This window comes from Xyrauchen texanus, chromosome 28, assembly GCF_025860055.1.
Source record: "Xyrauchen texanus isolate HMW12.3.18 chromosome 28, RBS_HiC_50CHRs, whole genome shotgun sequence".
Classification (NCBI taxonomy): domain Eukaryota; kingdom Metazoa; phylum Chordata; class Actinopteri; order Cypriniformes; family Catostomidae; genus Xyrauchen; species Xyrauchen texanus.
The window spans coordinates 15,022,610-15,035,612 of record NC_068303.1 but is presented as its reverse complement, the minus strand read 5'-3'; the positions used below and the strand labels follow the sequence as shown (position 1 = coordinate 15,035,612).

Below are 13,003 nucleotides of genomic sequence, written 5' to 3'. Positions count from 1 at the left end.
TTTTTCTTTATTCGCCCTCCTGATTTCTGTTCTGTTCTTTCACTGGTAACATTAATTACAATGCATTCTGACTGGCAAGATCTCATTAGTGTGCAAAAGATGTACACACATCAAAATGGCAAATTAAATTTCATAGAATTCTGATTACAAAAAATAAATAAAATGTGATTTAGAAACTACACATGCTCATATCTTGCAATAGTAATTAATTGTGATTAATTGGGTTTATTTTGTAATAACGACTGGCTAACTGTACATTATCCCACTTATTACACAACTTCATACCAAATGAATCAATAAATGGATATGAATCATTAATTTAAATGAAAATGATTTGATTATGTTAGAGACCACAAATTGATATGAAAGAAATCAAACTAGCACAGCTATACAGAAAATCGACAGGGACAACTTTCTATTATCCATTAAATATTTGACCACAGAATGCCATGATTTACCAATCAGAATAGCATATTCCAGAGAGCCATGTAATAAAGTCTTATAACCTCTAGATTTGGAAATTTTATGGTGGATTAATAATATGATGGGAAATGTTTTAATGCCCCTCAAATGCATAAATGTGTTTTGTCCAACTTACTTTGGCCTCTAATCCACTGACTCCAATTGTTCAGGCAAAGCACAACAATATTAAGTGGCATAAGATTAGCCATTCTGTTTTAGCAGGATTAATACTTCCTGCCTAATTAGTTTTAAACAGTGGTGGACAAAATAAGAGGAAATTTGAATTTAAATGAGCTCTAGCCATTACAAATCTATTTGAATGTAAAATATGGCATTGGCAAACTTGGTTGTGTTTGTAATCTGACGATATGTCCTTTAGCAGCTAAAGGAGGCACAGGGACTGTGGAAACCAAAGTTTGTCATTCTAATAGTTTAAACAAGGACAAATGCCATTTACAGTTAACCCTCTTATGACACTGGTCTGTGTAAGGTTAGACAAAGCCTAAGGTATTTGGGGAATTATTTGTGTGTGTGTGTGTGTGTGTGTGTGTGTGTGTGTGTGTGTGTGTGTGTGTGTGTGTGTGTGAGCGTGTATTTATCACTTTGTGGGGACCAAATGTCCCCATAAGGATAGTAAAACCCGAAATTTTTGACCTTGTGGGGACATTTTGTCAGTCCCCATGAGGAAAACAGCTTATAAATCATACTAAATTATGTTTTTTGAAAATCTAAAAATGCAGAAAGTTTTCTGTGAGGGTTAGGTTTAGGGGTAGGGTTAGGTTTAGGGGATAGAATATAAAGTTTGTACAGTATAAAAACCATTATGTCTATGGAAAGTCCCCATAAAACATGGAAACACAACATGTGTGTGTGGGTGTGTGTGTGTGTGTGGGACTGTGAGTTGTGTGACATTATAGGGTCAGTTCCCATTTGGGTCATAAATCCAGGGGAATTAGGTTATTGTTAAGGTAACTGATGTTTAATGTCATGTGTTAGACTCCAACAGCAAAATCCCTCAAAGAAAGCATCTTCTTAGTCAGCAAAAATCTGAATTTTAATTGGATATTTGCCAGGAAATTTAGACTTACTGAGGAGTTGTTACAATGTCCTGATCAAATGTGCTTATTCATGTACCTCAATTGGTAAAGCATGGCACTGGAGACGCAGAAGTTATGGGATTAAATTCGTAGTGGACACAAAAAACTGACAATATGTATACCTTGTGTTGCTTTTGGTAAAATCTTCTGTCAAAATGCTAAAAATTAGCATACATTTGCTTAAAGCAAGTTTATAGTTCAAGCTTTGAAAAATGATTGCACTGCACACATTTGTAAATAGCTGGCCTATGATGCATACGCATTTAGAAAGTGGTAAATGAGGTAATTATGAAGTCAGAAAGGCTCAGTACTCACTTGCAGAAGCATCCCAGAACTTCACTGAACCATCTGCATGCCTGAGAGAAGAGCAGCAGAGCATTTTTATTTCAACTCTGTCTCTTACACTTTCATTCACTAACCCACATAAGCTCACAGTCACTTTCACACTGCCATTTATCCAAACAAACCACAGGGATAAGCAAAGTTGCAATGTCAGATAAAAGCCAGTAAAGAGATGAGAGTAAGTGCTCATCCCACCACTGTCATACCCACACAAATACTGAACAAAAAAGCTTCTGTCATCCCATGGGTGACACATCAGAAAATGCTTACTTTTTATAACCTTTCTTTGTCAAACTTCCCTTTCGCTACTTGGGTTGGGAATTGAGAACCAGGAATTAAAGGATTAGTTCATACAAAAATGAAAATACTGTCATTGTTTACTCACTCTTATGTTGTTTCAAACCCATTAGCGTTTTTATTTTCTTCTGCAGAACACAAAAGACACAGTTGCTGTTTTCCATACAATAGCAGTGTAACGTGTCTTAAAATTGCGCAGTATTATAAGTCTTGAAAGGGCGTATGATCACTTTGCATGATGAACAGACCATAATTTAAGTCACTATTTACTTTCAAATCAAATCATTGATCAACTAATGTATACAGAGCTCAAAACAAATATGCTTACACCAGAGTATATGAGTAGAGTGAAACAGCAACAATTTCCCCTCCGCGCTCAAAGCATTCTATAATAACTCCACTCCAGGTTTTCCATTTCCCACTCCCCATTTGCTCTGCACTCACTGATAAAATAAATCCTGCTCTGTGTTCTCTCCATGGCAAAATTTTGCCTAACTATCACTACAACGTAAAGTTATTTCAGAATGCTTTTAAATATCACAAACCTCTTAATTATTATTAGATGAAAAATAAATTCACAATTCTAGGATAAACGCTTCAATGTGCATTATTGGAACACTAATATTATCCCAAGTCTATATTAAACAATTTTTTTAGCTTACGTTTGATGTCGGCATGTTCTCTGGTATAGGCAAGGCAAATAAATTACCAAACAAGAAAAATATTACAAAATGAATCTACACCCACTAAAAAATTTATTAGGAATACTATGGTCCTAATAAAGCACCAAATGAGGTCTTCTGCTGTTGCAGCCCATCTGCCTCAATTTTCAATGCGTTGTGCATTCTGAGATGCTACTCTACTCACTACAATTGTACAGACTGGTTATCTGAGTTACTGTAGCCTTTCTACCAGCTCAAACCCGTCTGGCCATTCTCAGTTGACCTCTCTCTTCAAAAAGGCGTTTCCGTCTGCAGAACTCACTGGATTTTTTTTGTTTGTTTCTGGCGCCATTTTGAGTAAACTCTTGAGACTGTTGTGCATGAAAATACCAGGAGATCAGCAGTTACAGAAATACTCAAACCAGCCCATCAGGTACCAACAATCATGCCACAGACGATATCATTGAGATCAAATCTTTTCCCCATTCTGATGGTTGATGTGAACCCAATCTGCCTGATTGTATGCATTGCACTGCTGCCACATGATTAGCTGATTAGATAATATCATGAATAAATAGGAGTACAGGTGTTCCTAATAAAGTGCTCATTGTGTGTGTGTGTGTGTGTGTGTGTGTGTGTGTGTGTGTGTGTGTGTGTGTGTGTGTGTGTGTGTGTGTGTATTTAGGCCTATGTATTATTGCCCTTTCTTTACACAAACTTAAACAATATTAACAAATTGATAAGTTCAACTGGAATTTTAGATAATTAAAAGATAAATTCTATTTAATGCAGGACATAATACAGATGAGATGGCAACACATTAGGGTTACACTATATTTTACGGTGTTCTTATTACAGTGTAATTACACACGTAAGTACTGAGTAATATTAATTAGCAACATGTACTTACTATAAGTTTAGGGTTAGGGTTAGTTGCTTGTAATGACTTTTGACTTTGAAAAAAAAGACTAGGACAATGTAAAATTCATTGTTATCCACATTAGATTAGAATGATAATAGGACTATACAAAATATTGAATACGAGAGAGATATGTATTACTGACTTCCATATTTTCTTCCCACATGTAGAATAGAACAATTTATTGTGTTTTCTGGACACATGCTTTAAGAATCCACAGAAAACCTATGGTTATGGTAATCACCTCCCTACTCGCGATGGCTTTCAACGTCATTACTTTTCAAAACACATATGTTTTTTTTTTATCACATTCTTTCTGATAATATTTCAGAAATTCCATCTTTCTTTCATGCCAATAGTGATAACACTGTGCTTAACACATGGTGGATTCTTGCCGCATTATGGGTCGTTAACATGTGATGGAGCGTTACTGGAACACTCATGGAGCGAGAGCAAACAATGAAGCTCCAAATAAATAAAAAACCCTGCTCCTCGCTCCAAGCAAAACTATGCCACTCCATTTCCACTCTCATCTGCTCACATACACTGACGTCAATAACATGTTACTGAATGTTCTCAAATAGTATATCTTTGCTCAGCTAATTTGAAAATCTTTTTGGCTCTGAGCAAAGAAGCACTTCACTGTGAGTATGCCGGGGTCTTAATTCCACAATTTCTCTGGAAAATCTACAGACAGCTTACTTACAGTTGTCTCAGCATATTAAGCAGGGATAGGGGAAAGTATTTTAACAATGAAAAAATTACACACTTCTGTTTCAAGTGCAATCTTCACACTTATTACCCTCCCTTTTCTCTCTCTCCCCATATCATGCCTTCTTGTTCTCCATTTATGTCTTTTTTCTGTTTCTGCAATTTCAGCAGAGCCATGAACTGTGATAGAAAAGAGTGAACAGAGGCAGAGTAAGACAAAACACACACACACACACATACACACACAAACAAACATGTACACACTGTTCTTACCCAGTTATTATTATTTCAGGGTAGCTTTGTGTGCCCAGGCCCCAGTTTCCACCACTGATAGGCCATTCCTTTGATAAACAACAGAACCACATAAAAGCACTTAAAACAACAACCACAAAACCTAAACACATCAATCTTAATGTCCCATTGTATGAGAATCGAGGAAATGCAGTACTGTAGTTAATAACCTAAAGCAAGTAACATTCCTAAAACGTAATAAAAAGCAGACAATTTGTACGTTTTATTAGCAAAGTGTTCTCTTATACTGTATTGATTGTGCTGGCAGCCACAAAATATTTTTGCAATGTGGTGCTCTCTAGAAAAGCATTTCCTCATGAGGTGTGGAAGCTAATGCAGTATATTCACAGGAATCTCAGTACTGCTGTAAATCTAGATGGGCTGACTGGTTGCCTTCTTCCCTGTGGGAGACAGACCCAACTTACACACCAAATTCCAGTCTTGGTTAAGAGGTTATGTTTTCTTTCATACCCATAAATACCACTGTCTGTATCACTGACCCACACAGTCTGTAGACATAATGTCTGCACAATAGGAACCTGAAGTCTTACAGGCAAGGGGCAACAGGGCTATTCACCAGGGGCCACAACATAAGTCCCTTTAAAACCAAGGTACAGTATGTGAGTGTACATGTGTCAGTGTATGTAATAGTACATACATTTTTTTGGAGATTGATACGATTAATTTTATGTGTAAGTGTTCTTTAATCGGCATGCATAATGAATTTAAATTGTTTTATTTCTGCTATGACACAATAACAATTAAATTAAAGTAAACATTAGACTCCAACAATAAAACATACAATGCATTATGAATATTTTAAAAGTATTACTCTTATTCATGCCATTATTTGAAAGAAAAGTTTTGGTATATTTATAACTGTTTAGCTTAAAATCCTATGCCATTTTCTCTTAAAAATGAATGGCTGTTAATTACAAAGTTGAGTAATAATTGAAAAAGTGTTGTTGGGTGCTATTCTTTAGAGACCCACCAAATTGAAGCATGTATGGGTGGTAAAGAGGACTTTTTTTAGGTTACAAACTGGTAATTACAAGGGTAGTATGCTATAAATTAGGTTTATTAGTACATTTCTAGTGTACCCATAATTCAAATCACTTAAAAAACATACTAAACAATGTTTTTTGAAAATGTAAAAATGCAGAAAGACATTGGTTTTACCTTTTTGCTGTAGCCCTGTCGTTTCTGGCGAGACCCCACAGAGTAAAGTGCAGGTACAAGGTCCACAGGACAATCGGCTAAATATTCACAACACGTCACGGGAGACTCATGAATCGTCATGGGATATGGATTTTCAAAGATAGGGTAACTATGGAAACATTACAGGTCAAAACCATCAGCCTGACACTGTAGTGGCATACAGAGAAAGGTGTGATAGTGTCACACAGGTAAGTCACAAATAACCAACTGTGATGCGAATAGCAAGTGCTGTGACTGGCTAATACACACCCATTTTGTGCAAGGTCGATAACAACTAAATCCTTTTCAAGAAGGACCACTACAGCGTACGGTTCCTGAAAATCTGCAGAGAAACAGAAACATGATGAGAAGAATCATAACAAATCTGTTCTAAACAAAAATTCTCAGATTACAATATTATTTCATAAGTCATGATTTTTTTTTTTTATAAACTTTATATATTTATAACCAACCTGTAACAGACTTGCATTTACATTAATTGATTTAGCAGGCACATTTATCCAACAAATACCAACAAACGATACCAACAATATGCATCATACAGTGAACCCAGAAAATATTTGAACACTTTTGAACACTTTAGTCACATCTAAAATCTATTCATTTTTTATTGCATTTGATAACAAAATGCATTAGATTTCTGAGCTTTTTTTTAGTGGATTGTGCTGTTAAGTCAGATCCCCTCAAGCTAACACAAGTGTCCAAACTGAGTAACCACAGGTGTAATTCATCACTATGGATATGTTTAGTCTCTTTAGGTACTCTATTATCATTTTAAAACCTAACGATGTTATTTGCTTTCAAATTGCTTACTACAGCTGTAGAAGTTCAGACCAGTGACGTCACAGCAGAAAACAACACTTTACAAGTCTGAACCTCCTGAATGTCTCAATAATGAGTCAGAACCGAAGACGCTCCACTTCAAATATAGCTTAATCAACATACAGAGCCAGGCACTGTTACATAAACAACACAGCAAACATTGCTTTCCTTCCTCCTGCGTTCATCACAGCTTCGGATTAATGAAAACCCAAAACAAAATGCTTATGCCTTTTTTTCACAGATCATTTAACAGGGATGCTGTATTTTGTCAAGAATGTTGATGCAGAAGCATGACGATCTTAATTTGTTTGATTAAAACCAAGTAAAGTGAATCACAAGGGGAAAAGATGCTAGATGATGATTAAATACATGTAAAATGCATTAAATATATATATATATATGTTCTGCTCTTCACAAAGGCATGCTATTGATAGACTATTAACTCAACAGTGGAATTCTGTAAGTGGACAGCAAACTGAAGTCATATCAGCCTTTGCTCTGGCTGCCCTTGGAAAAAAAGAAATAGCTTTTTATTCATAAATAGCTACCAAAGCGATTAATTATTAAAATGGGGATGGCAATAATAAACGAATACAGTCAGAGACCTGGATGCTGTGAATAGAGGGAGCTTTAAAAAAGAGATGAAAAATGTAATTACTAGGCAGCAGTTCCACTGGGAGAGCTCAAGCTCATCTACAAAGAACATAAAAGAACAGAACAACCTAACAAAACAAAGGTTCAAATGTCAGAAGAAAAAAAGAAAAAAGAACAGAAATGAGAGAGAAAGATATGGAGAGAGGGATTGTGACTGAGAAAAAGGAGACAGAGTGCTTATTGCAATAGCGCTATACAAAGCAGGAGTTCTTATTGAGTAAGCTGATCTACGTACCATTAGAATATGGCGTTTCACACAGAGTGAGGAAGTCTACAATGGGATAGTCCATCTCCAATACTGCTGTGCTCTTCCCGTGCATTACAGTCAAACATGGTCTTCGACCAACGGTGTCATACGACAAACCACCGGAGAAGATCATAAACGGATCCCTGTTCAAGACACAAACATTTACAGTAGGCACATATGCATACATTTAAAAACATACAAAAGTTAGTGGTGCTGAAACTGTATTACTGTATTATAAAGCCCTGCTGAAAAGACCAGCATATGTTGTGTTTTGTAATACTGGTCCCCAAAATATAGAATGCTGGTTTGCTGGTAGGTTCATTAACTTTTTATCAGCAACACTGCTAAAAATCTTCTACACAAAATCAGAATTTTTGTGTTGAAACAAGTAATCAAATTACTTGAGAAGAAAAACTGTGTAAGATAATAAGACTTTCACAGAATACAATTTAATGTTCATACTCCATTGAGAAATTATTATTATTATTATTATTATTGTTTTAAATACAAATCTAACTAAATTTAGTGAGGTTTATACTTAAGGAATAGCTCACCCAAAAATTATATTTAATATATATTATTAATATACACAGCCATGGAAAAAGTATTGGCAGTGACATCAATTTTGTGTCAGTTTTCTGCTTCAGTTGTTGTGGTGTTGATTCACATTGTTTCTAGATAATTGTGCAGAGTGATCAGATGCATTTTAAATAATTGCAAAAATCTTCATTAAACAAAAAAGTTTACTTTATCACCAAATTCGCTGTTTTTTGGCCCTAGCACAAAATGACCAGCTAACATAATTTCACAAATCATATCAGCAGCACCTGGTAAAGTGTGAGCGAGTACTAGTCATGTGAAATCACTATATCATTCTGATTGGAAAATAAGAGAAGGCTGATTGCTATGAAAGGAGGGAAGAAGTGCTTCCAATCATTGTGTTCTTGATCGCAATGTTTACCTCTAAAGAAAGACATGCAGCCATCATCGCTTTGCATCAAAATGGCCTCACATGCAAGGAAATTGCTGCAAAGAATATTGCACCTAAAAGAACCATATATCATCAAGAACTTCAAGGAGAGAGGTCCAACTGCAGTGAAGAAGGCTTCAGGATGTCCCAGCATGTCCAGCAAGCACCAGGACCTTCTCCTCCTGAAGAGTCAGCTATGGAATCGTGTCACCACCGGTGCAGAGCTTGCTCAATATTGGCATCAGGTTGGTGTGAGTCCATCTGCACGCACAGTGAGAAGACTTTTTCTCTCCAAGAAAAGCATCAAGGACAGACTAAAATTCTGCAGGAAGTACAAGGATTGGACAGCAGAAGACTGGTGTAAAGATATTTCCTCTGATGAAGACCCCTTCAGACTGTTTGGGACATCTGGAAAATCGATAGTCCAGAGAAGAAAAGGTGAACGCTACCATGAGTCCTGTTTCGTGCCAACAGTGAAGCATCCTGAGATCATCCATGTGAAGGGTTGCTTTTCATCTAAGGGAGTGGGCACTCTCACAATTCTACCCACAAACACTGCCATGAATAAAGAATGGTATCAAAATGCCCTGCAAGAGCAACTTCTCCCAACGATCCAGGAGCAATTTTATGATGATCTGTGCATTTACCAGCATGATGGAGCACCATCTCACAAGGCAAGAGTGATAATGAAGTGGCTCGGTGATCATTATATTGAAATTTTGGATCCGTGGCCAGGCAACTCCCCGGATCTTAATCCCATAGAGAACCTGTGGTCAATCCTCCAAAGTGGATAAGCAGAAGCCCACAAATTGTGATCAACTACGAGCACTAATAAGGCAAGAATGGATCGCCATCAGTCAGGAGTTGGCCCAGAAGCTGATATCAAGCATGCCAGAGCAAATCACAGAGGTTAGGAAGAACAAGGGTCAACACTGTAAATATTGACTCTGCATATATTGAATTTTTTTCCAATAAAAGCCTTTAAAACTTATGAAATGCTTATCATTGTTTTCCAGTATACCATAGAAACATGTGAAAAATTATCTACAAATAATGAAGCAGCAAACTTTGCAAAACACAAAATGTATGTCACTGCCAATACTTTTGGCCACAGCTGTACATTTACACACCATTATGCCTTCTAAAACTCGTATGACTTTCTTTATTCTCAGGAACAAAGATATTTTCATAGATGTATGATGTGTTCATACCTATAAAATGCAAGTCAAAGGGGTCCAAAACATGCAAGTTTCAAAAAGGCAGCATAAAGGTAATACACACGACTCATGGGGTTTAATAATCCATGTGTACCGAAGTGATTAGATTGGTTTTGAATGAGAAACAGACCAAAATGTGTTTGTGTACTGAGTTTTGCACATGCATTAAGAGCAAGGAAGTATAATAAAGCTTTTCTCGTGATCACGTCAAGGAAATGGCAGATTTATCATGAAAAATGTGTTACATTTTGGTCACTTTGTCAAAACAAACCCCCCACCGATAATATTGCTCTGATTATGGACTTTTTGGAGCTTGAAAGTTTTGGACCCTACTGACTTGCATTGTATGAATATAAACATACATTTATGAAAATATCTTTATTTTTGTTCAGCAGAAGACAGAAAGTCATCCGATAATAAGATGGCAAGGGTGAGTAAATGATGAGAGAATTAAAACAAGAACTATTTCTCAGTGGGAAAAGGAAAACTTCAAGATAGAATTCTCTGAATGCAAGTTTAAAACTCATACACCATTTTGCTTCTCGAATAAATGTATCTTGTTTTAAGGATGTTTAGATATTTTTACTCAAAAGGATAACAAAAACAGAGATTAAGACATTTTGCAGTGAAGACTTGTCTGATCAACCAGCCTCACTACCATTAAAGTTGCTGCAAACTCATGAACAGCATGGCTTTGCTAGTCTACCAGCTTGACCATCACTAAATGGTCTGGTCCTATATTCAGGAAATTCATGCTGCTCTTTTCAGCAGGTCAAGAACAAATGAATAGCTACAGGTGTGTGCTTACCCTGTTCTTGTGGTCTTGTATTCTACTTTAAGAATGGGTTTGCAAGGCTCTGGCTTTTTTCCATCTTTAGGCTGCTTTCCTGAAACATAATCAGACTCATTCAGAAAATTCCTTCACCTCCTTCTCTGGCCCTGTCCCAATTGTTGCACTTGATGTAGACTTGCAGCCTCGTGGCTTGTTAAGTCCACAAGACTGTAGAATGTCCCACTTGTCATTTTATGATTTAGGTGTATACTTAAAAAACCCTGACCTAAACTGTATGAGGCCCGCACATGTGAAGACTTCACAGTAAACTACTACCTAACAGCATTACTGTACTGTACATTGACAAAGTGTGGAATTGGAGAAAGATCACAAGTTCTAAGAGTGACATTTAGGACAGAGCCTCTCTCTCCCACAAACACACAGAGGAAGTGTCACAGAAATATTGGGTAAGGTACACCAGTCAGAACCAGACTGATTAAAGGAGAAAAACCTTACAAATGTAACTCAATAGTTTGAATTTTGTGGTTCTTAGTCTATGTCTATTAGCTTTGAAGCCATCTATATGCCTATGTACTACCAAAATTTGTCAAAATTAACCTTTAGCTGATTTATGCATTTAAAATGTGCAGTCGTTCTATTCTGGGAAAACTGACCAAAATATTGATGACTCATCTTGGACTACACAGATTTTTGTCCAATCAAACGCTCTCTAGAATGAGAATGTTCCTCCCCCTAATACCACTTGCAAACAACTAGAAAGATGCAAACCATATTTCATGGCTGTGATGAAACTAATGCTATTAGCTATTTTTTTTTTACGTCAAGCGATTTCATGGGGCCTTTAAAGACACCAATAAAATTATAATAACCCTGAATATATTGCCATTATGTAAAATAAACATAAGCGATGAGATAATTAATGAGCAATTCATGTTAATAGCAAAACATTTTTCAGCTTGTTAGTGACTAATTGCTTACAGATGTTTTCAATATTCAATGAGTCATATAAACTTATTATATAAAAGTCTCTAGATTCTTATCAGTCACCTCTTGTCTATTTTTTTAACAAAAGAAAGTGTTCACTAAGAAACATTATTAAGTACATAATTTTCTCTCCTCCCAAATAGTGACACTCCAAAGCAGCTGTTAAATGCCAATCCTGAATCACCTCAAAAGCCTTTTGACAACATTTATGGGATTTTCTTATTATTTCTATGCTTATAATTCTGTCTTTCTACATCTGTCTCTCTGATGTGTTCCTCTTATGGAGGCATGGGTGAGGCTGAGGGGGTTGTTGTATTAAGAGAGGACTGCAGTGAAGTATCTTCAATTGAGCAGACATGGATGTGCACCAAAGGGAAGAGCATGAGGTTCACCAGCCTCTAAACAAGCTCACCTCACACACTAAAAACTACAATACAGGCAGTCTCAATGGAGAAACAAAATGAGAATGAAAATTAACGCTTCACTTGAAATGGAAATAATGGAGGCGAGGTGATTGTTATAAGCTGCTTTGTGAGGGGAGGGAAAAAATCAAATTACAATCCTGAATTGCAAGTCTTTGAGAGGGGTGTGATACAACCTTGTAAAACAGAGGTAAGAGCAATTAATTTTATAAGCCTTATCCTGAAGAAAATTAATTTGAAGAAAATGTGTGTGTGTGTGTGTGAGAGAGAGAGCGAGAGAGAGAGAGAGAGAGAGAGAGAGAGAGAGAGACAGATCAGAATAAACCAAATCATAAAAGAAAGCAAAATTTCATATTTGGACCAGTAAAAAACAAAGCAAATTGGAATGTTATCGGGCCCTAAACAGAACATATAATCTGGCAGAATATCTGCACACTGTAAGAGATCCAAAACAGAGACGGATCCTCACCAAATACAGACTCAGTGATCACAGTCTGGCCATAGAAAAAGGCCGACACAGAAAAACATGGCTTCCAAAGGAAGAATGAGTCTGTGCTCACTGTGACACGGGTGAGGTCGAGACAGAGACACACTTTCTCCTTCACTGTGAGAAATTTACAGAGGTGAGAGAGAGATACCTCCACAAACTCTCAAACCTCATGCCAAAGTTTTCCAGTTTGGCAGAAACCGATCAGATGCTGGTGTTACTGGGGGAGGACCATCATGCATCAGTTGCAGCTAAATTCATTTTTGAGCTGTACACCCTCAGAAACCAATTACTGCCTTAATGTACTTTATTCACAGTACTTTTATTCTCTTATGTTCTTAATGTCCTGTTAAATGCATATTGTATTTTATATTGTATAGAGTATATTTTTATTATAGTTTTTTATTT

The 13,003-nt window shown here is 36.5% G+C and overlaps 1 protein-coding gene across 1 annotated transcript in view; it reads right to left on the bottom strand.

Annotated features, from left to right (window-relative positions):
* Window positions 1-13,003, bottom strand: part of LOC127622132 (syntaxin-binding protein 5-like) — a 124,627-nt gene that overhangs the window by 21,390 nt on the left and 90,234 nt on the right. Inside the window, exons 9-14 of the mRNA XM_052096082.1 lie at window positions 10,718-10,796; window positions 7,711-7,865; window positions 6,249-6,321; window positions 5,961-6,108; window positions 4,764-4,831; window positions 1,875-1,915 (exon numbers count right to left, since the gene is read on the bottom strand). Of these exons, the coding sequence (XP_051952042.1) occupies window positions 1,875-1,915; window positions 4,764-4,831; window positions 5,961-6,108; window positions 6,249-6,321; window positions 7,711-7,865; window positions 10,718-10,796 (564 nt within the window). The remainder of the gene's footprint in view (window positions 1-1,874; window positions 1,916-4,763; window positions 4,832-5,960; window positions 6,109-6,248; window positions 6,322-7,710; window positions 7,866-10,717; window positions 10,797-13,003) is intronic.